At 42.1% G+C, this 19698-nt stretch overlaps 1 protein-coding gene across 1 annotated transcript in view; it reads right to left on the reverse strand.

Annotated features, from left to right (window-relative positions):
- LOC310792894 (lissencephaly-1 homolog B-like) overlaps positions 1 to 19698 on the reverse strand; it is a 60865-nt gene that overhangs the window by 26454 nt on the left and 14713 nt on the right. Inside the window, exons 3-6 of the mRNA XM_083654664.1 lie at positions 9045 to 9129; positions 8842 to 8916; positions 4981 to 5187; positions 1951 to 2119 (exon numbers count right to left, since the gene is read on the reverse strand). Of these exons, the coding sequence (XP_083510790.1) occupies positions 1951 to 2119; positions 4981 to 5187; positions 8842 to 8916; positions 9045 to 9129 (536 nt within the window). The remainder of the gene's footprint in view (positions 1 to 1950; positions 2120 to 4980; positions 5188 to 8841; positions 8917 to 9044; positions 9130 to 19698) is intronic.

Below are 19698 nucleotides of genomic sequence, written 5' to 3' on the forward strand. Positions count from 1 at the left end.
AGGCATAGCAAGTTAGGCTAAAACAAGAAGTTGGTTTGTTCTGCCTTCAGAGTAAAAGCGTAAATTGTACAGATATAACTCTGAGCGCGGGTGGACGCTTAGCTCTAGACACTGCTGATACAATTATATAATTATGTCACGGAGGCACATGCGCAAGAGTCATCGAACCAAGACTATCCCTCCAACAGAGCACAGAGTGCTCGATCAAATCCACCAGTGTTAAGTGACTGCAGGTTAGCAAGCAAAAGCCAGGAAGTTAGGCATAGCAAGTTAGGCTAAAACAAGAAGTTGGGTTGTTCTGCCTTCAGAGTAAAAGCGTAAATTGTAACTTGTGAAAAAAAGAAGAAAAAAATAGCTCTGCAGGGCAACAAATGTTTAGAGAAGTATAATAGTATAAAAAAAAAACTAAATCTAAAATCGAGTTTTGAGAGAAAAAAATCATCAATTTCATTTTTAGGCAAAATCGAACAGCCCGAGTATATATATATATGTATTAGGGGTGTCACGATACACTCAGTTCACGATACGATACGTATCACGATACTGGGTTCACGATAACGATACGATACGATTTTAACAATATTTTTTAAAACTTGAATAATGACAATATATGACTGGAAAAGTAGTATTTTATTTGAAATGCACAAATACAAAACATGCTGTTGTGGGAAATTGTTATTACAATAACAACTAGAAAAAACATGAGATTGGAGATAAGGCTTATCTTGAAATAGAATGAGTTACACCATCACTTAGATTTACTTTGAACTAAAAGGTTTCTCAGCAGTCATTATGCATCTTCAGTTTTTCTTCAAACTCAGACAACAAGACTTTTCTTAGTCTATTTTTTATGCATCTTCAGTTTTTCCTGTCAAGTAAACAGTTTTGCCAGAAACTCAATTGAATGGTTTCTCTCCTGTATAACTTCTCATGTGTCTCTTCAGAGACTTGTTCAACTGAACTACTTTCCACACATTGAACTTCAACAAACAAAGACGTTTCTTAGTCTATTTTTGAAAAAAAGAAAGAAAAAAAAAAAAAAATTGCGATATGAGATTTCATCTCAACGATACATATCGTGACGTTTTACTATCGCGAAATTTCGTGGGATGATATATTGTGACACCCCTAATATGTATATATACATGTATATGTATTAGGGCTGGGACTAGATTAAAAAAATTAATCTAATTAATTAGAGGCTTTGCGATTAATTAATCGAAATTAATCGCATTTTAATCGCATATCAAATCGCATACGAGAAGCAGCATTTTTCAAATATAATGGTTTTTGGTATATGAGTGAATCAATGAATAGAATAGACATATACTATGTGTAACAAAATCTTGTTTATTTTCTATAAAGCGTGTACACAGACCAACAGCTGAATGCAATTTTTAACATAAAGTGCAGCAATTTTAGGAATATGTTAGTGGTTTTTGAGATCACAATATCCACAAGGCTCAAACTCAGAGATTCAGGTAGCATATTCAAGCACTTTTGGGACCATTTGTAGACAAAACAAAAAAAAACAAAAAAAAAGTGCGTTAATTTTTTTTACGCGTAAATTTTTCGCCGATTAATTAATCGTAATTAACGCGTTAAAGTCCCGGCCCTAATGTATATATACATATATATACGTACAGTATATATATATATAAATATATATATATATATATTAAAGAGTATATAAAAATAGAATAGAGTAAATATGAAAGTTTAGAGGTTTGCAATATTGCTACATGGGTTAGGAAAGCCTCGAGTAACCCCACAAGGAGCTTCTGTAATAGCTATCAGACTGTGTGGTACTATCCCCATAAACCATCCCTATAAATATCCCTTACCATGCATTGTCCGGATACACTCAAAGCCCTGGAAATCTATAAATATCCCTTACCATGCATTGTCCGGATACACTCAAAATCCTGGAAATCTATAAATATCCCTTACCATGCATTGTCCGGATACACTCAAAGCCCTGGAAATCCCAAAGTTTGATGCTCATGTCAGCTGAACACGAAGCCAGCAGCTTTCCCGTCTGGTCAAAGGAGATGTCCTGCACAGAGTCTGTGTGGCCCTTGAGGGTTCGCTCAAAGTCCCCGGCTTCATAGTCCCACACCTACAGGTACAGATGGAGACAAGGCTCAGTCAGCCACTTCAGTCTCACACAAGTAGTCTATAGCTATTTTCACACATGAACTCCGGATCAGGTGAGGGTTGCCCCCCACTGAGCCTGCCCCGGATGATATGTGAAGTGTACCCTTTCACACATGAGGCATGTTGCTTTCACACATGAGTAGCACCTCCGCAGAGTTTGTAAAGTAGAGAGGGGGCGGGGCGGCGGGGGTGGGGGAATTTGGGCATGACCACACGAGTTGTGAAAACAAAAAATACATAATGGGCATTAACTGCCTAACGTTCACGGCATATAATCGTTTGCGCATAACGTTAGTAAGTAATTAATTAAACAACCCTACAACTCACGCCCAGATGCATCGATTTCATCGAGTCGCAAGCACTACAAACAAAACAGGTCTTTGCTATGTTCAGTCCTAAAATGCATCCAACCTACTAGAATTATACAGAATACAGGAAGCTAGACGTTTTTACCTTCAAAATAAAATAAATGTTGTATTACTTAGTAACAAAAAATCAGAATGTCGACTCACTACGGGTTAAAATTGACTTTTCGAAGGGAGCAGATATTCTTCCAGTTTATCTCCGTTCTGTATCTTTCGAAACACACACAAAAAACATTACACGTGCATTTACTTTATTTAATTGCCATTATTGCGAAGGTTATACCCGGAAGTTTTCGTTATATACTGCCTGACTTGACGCTACTTGGAATTTGCAGTTCTGCCATTGAATCTTCACAAACGCTGTGTACACGTTAAATCAAAGACATGAACGCAACCAGATCCAGATACCCTACCTAGCGATGTCCAATACTGGGAAGCGGGACGACCCTCGCGTCCAAAAATGCTTATTAAATGTGTGTGCTGTGCGAAGCAGACATGAAATCAGATCAGAGCCATGAGCCTTTCAATCCAGCAATCCGCAACATGTTGGCTGTCGCACACGGAGCAGTTTTGAGCTTCATTTGGAAACCAAATGGCATGTGTTTTTTGCTCGCTCATTCACATCGACTATTTATATAATAATAATCTGTCACGATCGTCTCTGTCCTCATGCACTCACGAGCTGACTACTTCACTGAGCTCTGGAGGGGGGGGGGGGGGACAATACGCTTCTGCGACTACGGCTGGGGGTACACTTCCCTCCGGATAGGACGAGGATCCGCGGGAGCGCGCATGAGCCACATGCACACATTCACACATGATAGCCGTCCGGATAGCCTCTAGATAACTCCTGAATTCCAGACATGTGTGAAAGCAGCTTATGTCTATGTTCAACTTTCCTAAGGTGATGTGCTCTGTGAACCTTGAGAAACAGATATGTAATGTTTCTTAAGGTGATGTTCTCTGTGATCCTCGCGCGATCGTTCCCTCTGACAACAAGAGCATCAGCCCATCTCCACGTAGATGAGCAGTGACAAAGCAGAAACAAACAGAAGGAGGGAGGAGGATGGGGGGGTTGAGCAAAAGGCTAAGGATAGAAAGGGGGAGCAGCCTTCAGATCTGCAGTACAGCTTTGATCTGGAGGGTCAGAGCTGCAGAGGCTATGATGCAACACTCACACATGTTGCTTGGAAAAGATCCTGCACACAGCTACCAGTGTGCTTTAGTAATCTTGCCCCACACACACACACACACACACACACACACACACACACACACACACACACAACACACAGGAGAAGAAAAGATAATTGTTTCTCAAAAGGCCACATGGAGCCTATCGATACACAATTCTACTACACCAGTGTGATTCTGCTATTAATTGTTGACAATGAATTGGGACATTGTCTCGTAAATAGTAGGGGTGGGGGGAAAAATCGATACACCATAGTATCGCGATATTTTGCCTGACGATATTGTATCGATATTGCAAAAAAAAAGAAAAAGAAAAAAACCTTTTTTTTTTTTTTTGCAGGCCATGCCATGCCACCGGGCTGCTATAAACGTTCGTTCCAAGGCCAGCAGTAAACAAACGGTAGCATATTTTAATTTTGTTTTAACAGTAACAGTTTTGTCATAACAGTAATTTACAAATTGCCCAGTTACTGAATGGGCTGCACAAGATGTTTTGTGCAAGTGAAGTGAAGTTGCATTGTTCAAAAACTACCTAAGTACAGTAGTCCACACACACATCCAGTTAAGGTGGACTGTAGACTGTAACAAACAGTTCAGTTTGTCAGGTACATGCAACTATGACATGACTTTATGAAAGTTGTTGGTCTGTCTACTTGACAATGTTGCTGCAATAAAATGGTTGAAGTCAGATGTACAGACTGGAAAATTGTTCTTATATAAACCAGATGTTGACAAAGTTTTCCTTTGGGGACATCATTTGCAGTTAAAAAAGTAAGAAATCGCAATATATCGAAATATCGCAATATTCAATATATCGCAATATTCAATATATCGCAATATTCAATATATCGGAATATCGCAATATCGCAATACTATCGTATCGTGACTCAAGTATTGTTTTAGTATCGTATCGTGGGCATCTGGTGATTCCCACCCCTAGTAAATAGTGTCTTATTTTTATTTTAAAAAGTAGAACCAGCCCACCAAAGTATTATTTAACATTTTGATTCATGATGGAGTTAAATAACTACATCTAAATTAGATTTCAACTGATGTTCGGCACTTCAGACCATCACCTGCTCTCAATGTGCGTATAGTTAACTCTCAGCTCTTATTTTATTATTTCTATTTTCACTGGAAATAGAAAAATAAAATCATTCATCTTGAAGGCAATTTTTTCTCAAACCGTAGTAAAAAAATATGTTTCAGTTTAATGTGGCCCCACTTAAGCTAATTCTATCAATACAACATCAGTATATAATACCTTGATGGTAGCATCCTCGGAGGCTGTGACCATGACAGAGAAGACGGGGTGGAATATGACACGTGTGACTGGAGAGCGGTGGCCGCGCAAGGCGTATCTCTCTGGGGGACGAGGGATCCACTCCTTAGGGTCTCTCTTCTGGCTCACAGATCCCCCGTGTGTCATCTCCTCCTTCGCTTCGTTCAGCTTCGACTCCAACTCCATGACCTGCAGCCGAGAGATGGGGGCGGAGGGACGGAGGAATCCAGAGGGAGAAAGGGTGAACCATGGGAAAGGAAAATAAGGCAGAGAGGAGAAAGATGAATGAAAAGGATAGAAGATGTATAGAAGCACAGAAAATACAGTGTAAGGCATATCCAATTGAAAAACTAACATGTCAGTTAGTACTCTAACGACATGACGTCCATGACGACATGGACCAAAATTCTCTGTATTTTTAGGTTGAATGGCGATACATGATATATCTCTATCTCTGTTTTAAGTAGCACTGGGTGATATGGACAAAATCACTCTCACAAAATATGTGACACCAGCTGGCGTTTTGACCCTCAATTAGGCCAAGGGCATTTTTCTGATTTTTACAGATTCTGAAATGGCAGACTGTAAGCTTTCAAATGATGTGTCACACATTGTAATCTGAAAAAAAATGAAGGAGATATGCTTATTTGATTGTTCACACTCTGGGAAGCAGGAACTGAGAAATCAGCCCTCAAAGTTTGAGAAGTTTTTCACACCTGGGACAGCCAGCCAAGGGGGAGTGAACATTGGCTCCTCATTTACATTGACCACTCCCAACAGCTGATAACTGTCACTCTGACACACTGGGACACAGACCACAAGTAAGACCAATGATAGAATGTAATAGCCTACTGTTTAGGTGATGGGTTTCATAAACTTTCTGTAATAAATCATCTGAAAGCAAAAATCTTATCAAATGGGGTACGCGTGGTCTAATTTTGAGGTATCCATGCTTTTATCACTTCTCATCTGGATTATTGTAATTATTATTACATGTGTGCCTATTATGTTCTTTTTGGGCTCCTTGTGCAGAGAAAATTCCCTGAGGGGCAATAAAGGTTTCATTTATATAATAATAATAATAGGATATAATATGAACTAGAACGACCGCAACGCGGACTTATGCCTCCGCATTAGTTCATTCTGGAGTCCAAATCGCCATTTGAGGCAAATTGGAAGAGATTCCGTCAAGGCGCTCCTGTGATGTTGCGTTACAGAGCTTGGAAATTGGGTGTGTGAGAGGTCACAGTGAGCTTGAACTTTGACCACCAAAATGTAATCAGTTCATCCTTGAGTCCAAGTCGATGTTTGAGACAAGTTTGATTAAATTCCGTCAAGGCATTCCTGAGATATCGCGTTAACAAGCTTGAAAATGGCGTTCGAGAGCTCACCTTGACCTTTGACCTTTGACCACCAAAATGTAATCAGTTCATCCTTGAGTCCAAGTCGATGTTTGAGACAAGTCTGATTAAATTCCGTCAAGGCATTCCTGAGATATCACGTTAACAAGCTTGAAAATGGCGTTTGAGAGGTCACAGTGACCTTGACCTTTGACTTTTGACCACCAAAATGTAATCAGTTCATCCTTGAGTCTAAGTAGATGTTTGAGGCAAATTTGATGAAATTCCGTCAAGGTATTCATGAGATATCATGTTAACAAGCTGGAAAATGGCGTTTGAGAGGTCACAGTGACCTTGACCTTTGACCACCAAAATCTAATCAGTTCATCCTTGAGTCCAAGTCGATGTTTGAGACAAGTTTGATTAAATTCCGTCAAGGCATTCCTGAGATATCGCGTTAACAAGCTTGAAAATGGCGTTCGAGAGGTCACAGTGACCTTGACCTTTGACCTTTGACCACCAAAATCTAATCAGATCATCCTTGAGTCTAAGTCGATGTTTGAGGCAAATTCCGTCCAGGCGTTCCTCAGATATCACGTTAACGAACCTCGTACGGACGGACGGACGGACGGACGGACGGACAGCCGTACGGACGGACGTACGTACGGACGGACAACCCGGATCCATAATGCCTCCGGCCTGGCTATCGCCGGCGGAGGCATAATAAAGATTTGATAAGAGACAGGAGCTGCTGAACAAAAATAAAACTCTCACACACACGCACACACCGTGGCTAGCAGGCCTCGCTAGCACGCTAAAGTTTTGTTCTCAACAAGAGATGTGTGTGTTTCCCGTGTTTCCCCTCATTGATTGTTACAGTTGATCTGAAAATAGGCGAATAATCTATGGTTTATGTCCCGCCAAAGAACTTATTGATAAGAAGCGCTGGAGAGGGTCAATCGCACACAAGAAACCCGCCATTTTGGAGACACCCATGACGATGACACCACGCAAAAGGGGACGATTTTCGGGCCAAAATGGCGGCAGCGCTGAGCTAACACTCATTTCTTTCTTTGCTTCTTTGTGTACTCTTCGACTACTCCACACGTCAAAACGTGCTAAAACATTTATATTATACAGCCACCAGCACTCATAAATGCTCAATTTAACCCTTCAGGGTTCATACACATTTTGACCAATGGATTTCCATGACTTTTCCATAAGTTCTTAACCTGTATTTTATGCACACCTGGGGTAGCTAACGTTACATGCAAGCTAACGTAGCTAGCTGCTAGCTACGTTAGCTTCACGTTACCTTGCATGTAACGTTAGCGGTTGCTTTTGGAGACACAAACCCTGGACGTTTCATTTTGAGTAATGCATGAGGTTCTCTATGGTTTACGCAAGCTCTGGGAGTATGAAGTGCTTTAAATGCGGGGATTTTGGTCACAACAAGCTTGTGGACCGCTGCCTGCTGAACTACTAGCTAGGTAGGCCACAACCAGCTAGCCACCACACAACAGCTAATGTTAACGCCAAACAAATCCGCAACTCCTCTCTACGTTTGGTTTAGCGTAACGCCAGCTCAGACTTTCCCCTAATCTCAGAAACCTTGCGGGACATGTATTGCAAATTGCAATAGTGGTTGTTTTGTTATAATTTGAAACAGTCAGCCACACTGTCTGGCGGCCATGTTTCGCCTGCTTGGGTTGTTGTAAACAGAGCTTTGCACCCCGCCCCCATGTAACACGCTGAATTCTATTGATGTGACTCATTGGCCGAAACTCGGAACAATAGAGACATTATAGCCAGTGAAACGCCGCATGCAAATGAGCTTGAGTCGCCTCAGCTAGGCGACTCAAGCCTGAAATCTTGATTTTTTTAAATCGCTAAATATACCTATTTACTGATTCTAAAACGACTCAATTTTATGTGGAATGGATAGTTCAAATAATATATTTTGTACTATTGGAAAAAAAGCAAAACCACATTTTTTCAAGAAAATACTTTTGATGCTCTGCTGCACAGAATTGCCACGGCCGAATTACGGTACCTTCCGACCGCTGGTGTCACATATATTTAGACGAGATTTTTGATGTGGGAAAAGCAGGGTTCCCACACATTGTTAAACATCAAATTCAAGGACTTTTCATTTTTCAAATACTTTCCAGGCCCAATTCCCTCAAATTCAAGGACCAAACACGGAATAGTTTGAGACACAACTGTGCGAATAAATGCATAATTCTGTCTTTTTGCCTTTTTTAGGAGTATCTTTTAGAGTGTAAAAGACAAACTGATGCAGTGCATATCCAAAAACTACGCCGCAAAACGAGCAGAGACAGCAGAAAATCGTTTCAGAACAAAACTTTGTCTATGAAGTATATGTCATGTGACAGCCACACTGCAGCTCTCCTGTGCAGTCTGGAAGAGTATTATCAGTCTACATTACAGATGTGGAAATGTATGACATGATCAGCTACTGTAGCACACAGACATTCCTCACCTTCTTCTGTAATCTGATGACTGAGGTCCATTTCTTTTCCAAAAGCCCTGCATACTTTTTGTCTACCTCTTCATTCTATGAAAACAGAAAGAGTAAGACAGAGACATTAGGAAAGTAATCCAGGTCAGTCGGCGGTGAAGGAATTCCTACAACTTCAGATGAGATTCATGTGCACAGTTAATGTCATATTCCTGCATCCATACCATATCTATCTCCGCCTCTTTCTTGAAGGTAGAGTAAGCCTCCTCGTATCCATTGGAACGGAGATAGTCGGCTATAGCCCGGTTTCTGAGAAATGAAGAGAGACAAAAGGAAAAAATATATAATAATTTTTCTTTGAAAAGTCAGATGTTTCAGGTGCCCTCACCAATAACAGATTAGTAATTTAAAGATGCTGGTATTATCCCACTGCCAGACTAAAGTACTCAGATACAAGAAACGAGTATCATCAAATTGCCATTTGATGACGCTAAAATGATGATGATAAAGCTAATAAATGGATGAAGGATGATAAAGTAGATGTGAGAGTGCCATTTTATATTAGCTCCATCTTAACAGAAATGTTAGTTCCTCCTTAACAGAGAGATGACCACACCCTGTCTAGCAGATGGGAACACTGTAGTTCAAGTTACACGGTTCCACCTTAAAACGTCAGCAAAGTGTGCCTAAGTGCCAGAGAAATGATGATCCTTCGGGGGAAGAAAAAATCTAAGGACCAAATCAGTGGGAAAGTGTGTTTTGGGCCAGAAACCCACCACACACACAGAGGAAACACTCAGAATAAGCCGTGGATAATGAGTACTAAATAGCTACTGGGCAAACCACAAACACATGAAAATACTACAGTACTTTAACATACAGACAGACTCTCTCTCCGTTGCGCGCACACACACACACACACACACACAGTTATGAGTGCAGCAGCTCCTTTCTGAGATGAGGAGTGAATATTTCATGAGTAACAGTACTAAATTTAGGCTGAAGCTTCAGCGTTCCTCGACTGGCAGGCCGATAATTGTAACCTGGATGCACCGGGCAAATGTTCCAAGTGTGTCTATTACTAGTCGATGGCTGCAAGTCTTTTGGACATTAGGTCACCTTTGGCAACAGGGTGTGCATTGTGTTGGAAGTTTATTTGTAAACTGTTATGATAAGATGCGACCAGCTTGGCAGGTTGAGAAGGTGTGGTGATCACGTCAGTTTTATTTATCTGCTAAAGTCCCTCAACCAGGGTTAGGGTTATTAAATTAACTTTTTGACTCACCGGCCAAGTGGCGGGTAGATGGAAAAAATCCACCGGCCAAGCATATTTTTTACCGGACAAAATAATACTACATACATCTACTATCACTAACAGTAACATTAATACTAATAATTCATGTGAAGACAAACACTAATGCTAATAACACCAACAGCACAACACTATAAGACAACCAAAATTGTAGTACATTTACAGTAATAGGCTAGGGCTGGGCGATAAAACGATCTCGATAATTTTTACGGAAAAAACGGCCACGATAACGGTGATAAATTTATGAGCTGTAATTTCGATAAAATATTTTCAGTGTTGCGTTCAAAACCACTCAGAAACATGACCGCAGCTTAGCACAGCAATGCTTATTTTGAATAACGTGTCGTTTTTGGGGGGTATTTGAAGGCAACACTGAGTGGAACCAATGGCATCAATGGAAAATAAACCATGTGATGCACGCATTTGCGGAAGAATCCCTTTCTCTGCTCAGAGCCTCGCAGTCAGCTGGCTGAGTGGCTCATACTAACCAGTTAGAGCCTGGCCCGGCAAAACAAGAGTAACATAAACAGATGGAATTCAAATATGTCAGGCTGTGGATTTGTACACGGGAGATAAAGCTGCAGCAGACAGTAGTTCTGGTTATGGGTAGCGGTAGCTGGCTGTCATGAATGGTATCAAATTAGCATCTACATCGTGTTAGCTAACGCTAACGTTAGCTTACGCGCTAACGTTAATATCTTCATACTTGACAATCTTGCTAACGTTATGCTATCTGTTAGATAGACCATCTATAGCAGCCATCCGAATAACATTACACATCTATGGTTTAAACCAGTGGTTCCCAACCTACGGTACGCGTACCGTAGGTGGTACTTGCGCACCCTGCTGGTGGTATTTCAAAAAATTAAAAAAAATAATTAAAAAAAAAAAAAATAGTTTTTGTGCAAAATCCATGGTGGTCATTAGTACCGTAGTAGTTTTCAAACATGTGAAAGTGAAATAATAATAATTATTATTAATATTATTGGCAGTGTTTCTCAAGGTAGGTGGTACTTGCGCCCCCCCCTGCTGGTGGTACTTGATCCCTGGAATCCCAATGTTTAAATTATGAAATAAACCCAACTTTAAAATCAATTGTAAAACATGTTTATCTATCAAAATAATACTACGAATGAAAATAAACTTGTGATCATTGAAATTGAGGTTTATTTTGTTGTCTTGAGATTTAGAAACAAATATTTGTTTCTGACGGACACTATACCTGTTGCGCATGCACAATTACCTGCCCGCCAAGCATGGTTACACAAGTGGTGAACAAAGACGAGGAGGGATGCTAAAGTGGATCAAAACGGGAGGGAATCGTAAAAGAGCTGTAGTAGAGGAGAGCAGCAACGATGAAGCACAAGGAGGTGAAGACAGCAGTCAACCCAGCACAAGTGCAGCTGCTGCAGGTTGCACATAGGCTGCAGGTTGGAATACATTTGCCTCCTGCGTGAACTGTGCATAGCTGAATAGACTGTATTTTAACATCGGTCATATGGTGGTACTTGGAGAGCCAACTACTTTCTCAGGTGGTACTTGGTGTAAAAAGGTTGGGAACCACTCGTTTAAACAGTCTTTGCTTCCTTTATCAAACCAACAGCAGCTAACTATAGCTGCATAATCAACACCTAGCCTTGGACCAAGACGTTCATTGCATTAAAACAACATAATGCAATACACACAACAGAATAAGCACACCAAAGACCAGTGGTATAAGGGAAAACAAGTAAGAAGCATAGAACAATTATAATAAGCTGAAAATGCAAATGGATCAAGTTACAGTAAAAAGCCATAAGTGAATAGTATGGACAAACAGATGACTAAATAAAGGGTTATCATTTAATGACAACAATAGCCAATGAGCTGCATTGAGCCTCTCTCATGAGAATACCGGTACTTTGAATTGAATTCAACTTAATTGTAACCGGTCAGAGATTAATAGAGTCGTATCGAATACATTCTATATCGCTCTGCATTGAATTTTAATTGTGCCCCTAAAATTCTTCATGTGCTTTTTATGTGCAATTAGTATTATTGATAAATTTATATCGTGATAAATATCGACATCGATCGATATAAGAAAACATATGGTGATAAAAAAAATTGCCATATCGCCCAGACCTATAATAGGCTAATACTAACATTAAACTACAGCTATACAATACTAACAGAGAGAGAGAGAGTGAGGGTACTGTTGCACCTGGGAGGCAGCAAGGGGTTAATTTTTTTCAGTTGAGACAGAGAGAGAGAGAAGGGGGGGGGAGAGGACCATTGAGTCACAGCGTGCATGAAAGTGAAGCAAAGTCAACACAGCTGAAAACTGCGTAAAGTTACCAGAAGGAGAAAGACTCCGTAGGTGAAGTACACGGGACAAAACAGGACAACGGATACATGTACACTAGTACTAGTTAACTGCTTGACCACTCGTGAGGGCGCAACTGCAACGAATGTAATGCACATGTAGGAGAACGGAGGAGGAGAGTTTGAGAGACGCTGTGTGGCTGATTCGTGTGTAGCGGTGTTTGCTGTGTGTGTGTGAGAGAGAGGAGCGCTCAGCCCCCACCTCTGTGAATCAGACAGCAGCAGGCAGATATAAGGAGAGGAGAAGCCACAACACCAAAGTGCGACGGTGAAAACATTACTCGCCACGTGGCAGACAGACCCCTGATCGCGGGCTCTAATTTCGGGCCATGTACTGAACCACCTGACACATAGATTAAATTGATCATCATCATGATTCATCACTGTATGTATGAACCCTTTCCCTAAACTGAGGAGGATCAGTATTTTTACAGGACATGGATGTATTTAATCTAGGGGTGCACCGATCGATCTGCACGCAATCTGTATCGGCCGATTTGGACCTCAAATATGTGATCTGCTGTTTCCGATATTCCTTTAATTTTGCCGATCGCATAGCCGATCATGCTGCACGTGAGAAACATGAGGCAGCCCATTTTCATGTCTTCAATGTCTATCGTTTAACTTTCATATTGTGCTCTAACGTTTATATCATTGTGTTGCAAAGCACACGCTTTGCTTTCATCAGTGTACTCACCTCCATGCACACACCGCACCAGACTGTCAACACACCTCTTGCGTCTTTGAATCACACAAATCAGCTGGTGATTAGAGCAGACTCCGCAGAGAGAAGTTATCTCCAGTCCTCCCGCCTACCGAGGCATTTGCATGCTGTTAAATCCGTGTGTATTAAAGTCCCAGATTAACGTGGTAGTCGGGGTAGTGCACGCGCACACACAGACAATTTCCACGCAAGCATTGATGTTCCCGCGGGCACTTTGAAGGAAGCGAAAGTGTGCTGCTATGTGGATGTGCGCTCCATTCAGACGGATGCGCTAATTAATGCCACTACTCAGATGGAGTTTAGCTCGTGTGTAGCTTGTGATTCTGTTGTTTCTCCCGTCATGTAACCCTGTAGATCGCACTCATAGTGCTGCTAATTATAACACTGTAACTCGGCCTCGATGGGCGGGTCGTTTTGATGTTCGTTCGATGCGGATCCCAATGTATGACGGTTATTGTGCATAACCCCGGTTCTATGAGTGGGAGCTCTTTGGCTTTAGTCATGGTTCAAGACTGGTGTTTAAGAGTAACTGACTTACAGTTTACCTAATTATCATTTATATATTATTAGTTGTTAATTATCACTATAATTGGCCTATATAACAGCAAGCTTGGTTACTGACCTGTTTGTATATTTTATTGCCTCCTTTTTCCAGACCACACACAATCCTACTATTCCTGTCATAATGCTGTAAAAAGCCTATACTGCTGTACTGTACTGAAGAGAACTGACAACTAAACGGTTGAACTCCCATCTGTCTCATGTTGGCAGTTTCCTTTAGCCTACAAAATATAAAATAAATATATATATATATATCGGTGATCGGTAATCGGTAATCGGTGATCGGTCGATGATCGGTTGGGCAGATATTTCTCATAGGTGATCGGCAATCGGTGATCGGTGGCAAAAAACGTGATCGGTGCACCCCTAATTTAATCACTGGAGTAATGTGCAGCTAACTCAGCCAAATGTATGTTTGCATCAGTGTGGGGGTAAGGAAATAAATAATACAAACGATTTACAGACAGAAGCCCTTTTCCCACATGCGCTTTGTACCGCAAAATGACCGCAACGTGGTCTAATGCCTGCATGTGGGAAAGGCGCCGTGCCGGTATAAGCGCGACCCCGTCGTCGCGGCCATTTCACCAGTTTTGAGCCAGTCAGAAAAGCGGTATGCCGCGATAGGCAGACAGGTGAGAAAGGGGTCCAGTCATTTTCCGCTATCAGTGCACACAGTAGACAGTCCAACACCAAATACACAGCTGATTGTTCGATATTCCCCTGGTGTTGCGTACCACCAAAGGACTATTGCCAGTCGCAAACGCGCTTCCAGTGGTTTTCGCCACCGGGTGATCTTGCGTGTTAGTGCGGGTCGGACCAGACTCAGCACGTAGTCGAACGTACACCGGGACATGCGAAAATGACGCTTCCATTCCACGTCGTCAAAATTGTTCAGAGCATCTTCCCAAAATAAATTCCCTCCTGGTCTCTCTCGCTTCCAGACGGCTCTAGTCTCACGCAGCAGCGCAGAGGTACATAACACTGTCATGATCTGTCCCCGGTTTAGTCTATCTTCATATTCTGCACGATGTTGAGCGGAGAAGACTGCGAACATGAATCTGTTTCTGTTCGCACGTATATCCCTTTCCATTTTCGCCTTAATTTGTCTGCGTCGCTGTCTACGTTTGAGGAAAAAGCGTGTCAGCAATATTATCAAAAGAGTGGACGCCGGCTCCATGTTTGTTTGTTGTTTTTTTCTGACTGGCCTCGGTGGCCTGCAGCACAGACCCCAGGCCACTCTCCACCGCCCCCCGCCCCCCCACCCCCAACATACCGGCTATTTGACGATAAGATTCCCACATGCGAACGCTGAGGTGTGAAGGGAAATTCAGGGAAATGTCCGATATTGACTTACAGGTAATTTTCCGGTACGCATGTGGGAAAAGGGCTTAACAGTCACAGACTGTAACAATAGTCTGTAACGTTAGTTTTGATCTCATCTTACATGGCCGTGAACGCAAACAGAAGAATGTAAACAGCCGAATAGTTAAATGATGCACGCAGTAAATTAACGTGAGCACTAGCAGCAACAGACTAACAATGGTCTGTAACATTAGTTTAATCCATTTTCTACATGTTAGCCGTGAAAGCAAACAGAAATATGTACGTTAACGTTAAACGGCCAAATAACACCGTTAAATGCTGTAATGTTATGTTCGCTGCGGTGCAGAAATTACTTTCAACATGACGGTGATGGTTTAGAAACTAAACCATCTATCTATCCAACTAAGTCAATGGTAAGTGACTACCACTATCAGAAACACGTTCCATGTTAATGCTAATATATCATGCTTAGACAAACATCGCCTATGGTTGTTGCCCTAGTTTGTGGATCAGCCAAGACAGCCATGCGTCCACTACTTTCTCCGGCCATCGCTGCCATCTTTTTTGTTTTGTGACGATTGTGACGCGTCGAGGCACGTAGCGTGCGTCGACGTAATTACGTAGTCGACGTCATCGATGACGTCGACTCGCCGGGACAGCCCTAGACATAATACAGCATGGGAGTTTATTTGGAGTCTTGGACTGCAGCGATCGCACCAACGGCAGCAGAAACCGTAATCTCGCTCCTTTTATAGCGTTTATAGCGTTGGGTGCATGGCGGGCGCGGATCTATAAACAGTATGAAATAATTTGCGCGGATTTATGGCGGGCGGACGGTGATGCATACACACGGATTAGGCCTTGGCCACACTGATCCGTCATAAAATGGACAGAACGGTAGACTGATAGATTTATGTCCGTTGCATGTACAAGTAACCTACTTGTACAGCAGGTGGCGGTAAGCACCTTGAAGGTGTCAGCGACCCGCCTATAAACCCAGAGAAGAAGAAAGCTGGCGTCAGCTAGCTGTTAGCTCTGTGTGCTATGTTACTTATGTGGCAATAAAATGCCACTGAATGACCAGATTAGATGGTGAAATCAGACGGTGACACTGACTATCACGTTGTACAACAGCGGGATGGTGTACACAGCATTAATTATAGCCTCCTTCACCGCCTCGGCCGCCATCTTCTTTGAAAAGTTGAAACAAATCTCGGAACGCCTCCTCTCGAGACCTCGACTCGGATTGGCTAAACGGACAGTGACTATCCGACCATCCGACCATCCGATACGTCCATCCAGAAAAAGTTCATCCCTCTTCAACTTTCTGTCCATCAAAACGTATGCAAATCTTCTGGATACGTACGCTTCTGAGTGATCCACGGACAGTCGGACAGCTGTCATTGAAAATGAATGGAAGTGAACAGAGAAATGAACGCACACGGACAGACACCACGGATCAGTGTGGCCAAGGCCTTAGGATGGCATAAAAGCTCATCTGCGCATCTCTAGTGTGTGTGTATCTGAGCGAGTGTGTGTCAGAGCGAGGCGTGCGGGGGGAGGGGGCTCGCCTCCACCCAGACTGCTGTGCTCTTCTCCATGGAAGAACAACACTAGATATAAGACATAATGCATAAGAATAATATCAAATTCAAGCGGATTTGGTAGTGTTGAAGCACTGCAGTAGCGGATTCGCACACTCTAAAATAATGGTCGCATATATGCCGTCTGAAACCACCGTTTGAACCCTGAATGGAGCGCTGGAGTGAAGGCACGCCACTAATTAATATTTCACATCTTTAAAAAAAAATTACTGATGGTTAACCGACTAAGGGAGTCGGTTAGTCGAAAGTAAAATTAACCGAAAATCCACATCCCTAAACCACATTATTGACATTATTGATTTCCCTCTGATCAAGTTAGTAGGTGCGACTTGAATAGCCCAGGTCCAATAAAGCCAATACGACCACGAGCAGTTGTTGAAACTTCACAGAATCTAGAATAGCACACAGGTTCCTCCCTAAGAGCACAGCCAGAAAAGCAGCAGGCAGCACTCTGGGAAATATTGGCTGACTAAGATTTAGTGGCCGAGTGGCAGCCGCAGTAGCCTACCACTTTATTTATGTGTATGTTGTTGTCTACCTACCCCTGATAAATGTATTTGTGGACACTGGACAGTTTGAAGAGTTCTAGTTCTCTCTTACACACACAGGTTCTGGGCCTTTTGGGGCCCTATGTGACATCTTACAGTGGGGCCCCCAAACCACTGTCATCATAGTACCCCTGAATGAACATGAATGACGAGGCATAGGCTACTTCATTAACAATAAAGCTTTTAATTAATAAATTAAGTACACTATGAACTATGTTAAAAATATGAAAATAAAAGTTAACAAATATTAGAAATCCTTTCAGTGCAAATGCATTATGCGGTTTAGGGGCCCAGTGCATTTGCACATAGGCAGAAACGGCCCTGACTGTTCCTCAGATTGTCAGCTTCAGCTTGATCTAAAAGTAGAGCGATTCTTGAACATGTCATTAAAACAGGGTTCATACAAGGTCCTTAAAGTGTTTAAAGTCCTAGAATTACATTTTTCCTACCTGGAATTATGTGGGGAAGTGCTTAAAAGAAGATAGGTATAGTTGGAATAGTTGGTATAGTTGGAATAGTTGGTATAGATGGGCAATGGCAATGGTATTTAAACAAGCAGTATTCTACCATAGTGGCCTGTATGTATAATATATACTGTAGGGAGACACTTGTTTTTTTTCATTATTGCAAAGCCACAGCACAGTAAAGAGATGTGTGTAGTTCTTCATAGATATAGCCTCTTCATTTTGCTCTTTTAAAAGTGCACTAGATTGATACGTTTTACTTTAAAATGTACACAATTTTCTTCCAGGGGAGAATCCCCCCAGACTCTCTTTGAGGGTCCAAGGCCCATCCCCTAGCCAGCTATACTTTCCTATCTGGCTCGCTACTCCAAAATGTGGGGAACCCCTTGATATACTTATAGGGCTATATGATTCAAATTAAGTTGTTCTAGCCTCATATCTTGTACACTATAATGCCGGTAGTGTCTGTGTCTCTCAGGGCTCGACGTTAACTTTTAAAAGTGGTTGCCGGAGGGGCAACCTGGCAAGAGCTTTTGGTTGCCCGAATAAAAATATGGTTGCCCAATTTTAGTCGCCTTATATTTTGAGTAATTAAGATACTATGCAGTCATAAGCCGGCTTAATAATGACGATGTGACAGAAAAGTAAGTATAATAGTCTATAGTATATAGATAGGCCTATTCAGCATGCTCACCGGGTGTAATAGTAGTAATAATGATAATAATAATAATAATAAATTTGTGTCATTTCGTTTTCTAAACAAATCTTATTTTTTGTTTTTATAATGCATTTGCACTGAAAGGATTTAACTAATATTTGTGAACTTTCATTTTCATATATTTTTTAACAGTTATTGTTCATATTGTGCTTAATTTATTAATTAAAAGCGTTATTGATAATGAAGTAGCCTATGCCTCCTCATGTTCATTCAGGGATACTATGACAGTGGTTTGGGGCCCCCACTCTGATGTTGCATAGGGCCCCAAAAGGCCCAGAAGCGGCCCTGCAATCCCTCTCTCTCTCACCCCGTATGACAGGCTGACAGGCCAGGGATGCAAATCATTCCTCAGCACATAATATATACGCGGTGGTAAAACGTTTTTGAAGGATGTCCTGATCGAGGTGTATGTTGTAGGCTTGTTGTAGGCTACATGCTTTGCAGTATAGCGTTATGCTGGAATTATGCTTGAAGTTTGGGCTGTCGCACGGAAATGAGAGACACTGAATCTTGACGAGAAAACGTGTGGAGCGTTTATACACTGTGTGGGTTTCTGCTCGCGGAAGTGAGCTGGAGTCTTGAAAACTCCACTTTGTCCGCTCAGCCGCGTCCACGTAGTTACACAATTCGGGGTGTGCACGGCCAGGCGAAAACCGTCTGCACAGGAGCCTTGTGGAGGGGCGCCTCTGCTGATTTGACTCACTTTTCCGTGCGGACACTCGCCAATGCGGGAAGCATAATGAGACCTATTAAGCGCTTGTTGTAGGCTACATGCTTTGCAGTATAGCATTCGTTTTCCGTCCCGTTCAAAGACGCACGGGTATTTCACCTCGATGACAATTTCCTCGTCCTTTGTTTCTGTGCGGGGCTGCGGGCGGGCGCGGTTCTTCTTGCGTCTTGCAGCCGCTGTGATTGTGTGCGAGCAGCCCCACCTGTCCGAGTCAGTACTCGTTAAACATACCGCACGTGCAGCATGCATCACATAGGTTCCGACTGGTAATTAGTAACATCGTTCCGATTGTAACAGCAATAAAATGTCACATATATGTCCCTCACAACAAGTATTAAAACATTTATTTGGTGTATATTTTGCTGTTTGCTGCTGTACATATTTTGTTGCATGTTAAATCGTGGTTGCCCCTGGGGCAACCAAAGACCAAGAAATGGTTGCCCCATGTTTTTTTTGGTTGCCCGGGGCAACCGGGCAGCCGTTAATGTCGAGCCCTGGACTCTGTCCTTTGCGTATCTCACGAACCGTTT

This window comes from Poromitra crassiceps, assembly GCF_964638095.1.
Source record: "Poromitra crassiceps genome assembly, chromosome: 1".
Classification (NCBI taxonomy): Eukaryota; Metazoa; Chordata; class Actinopteri; order Beryciformes; family Melamphaidae; genus Poromitra; species Poromitra crassiceps.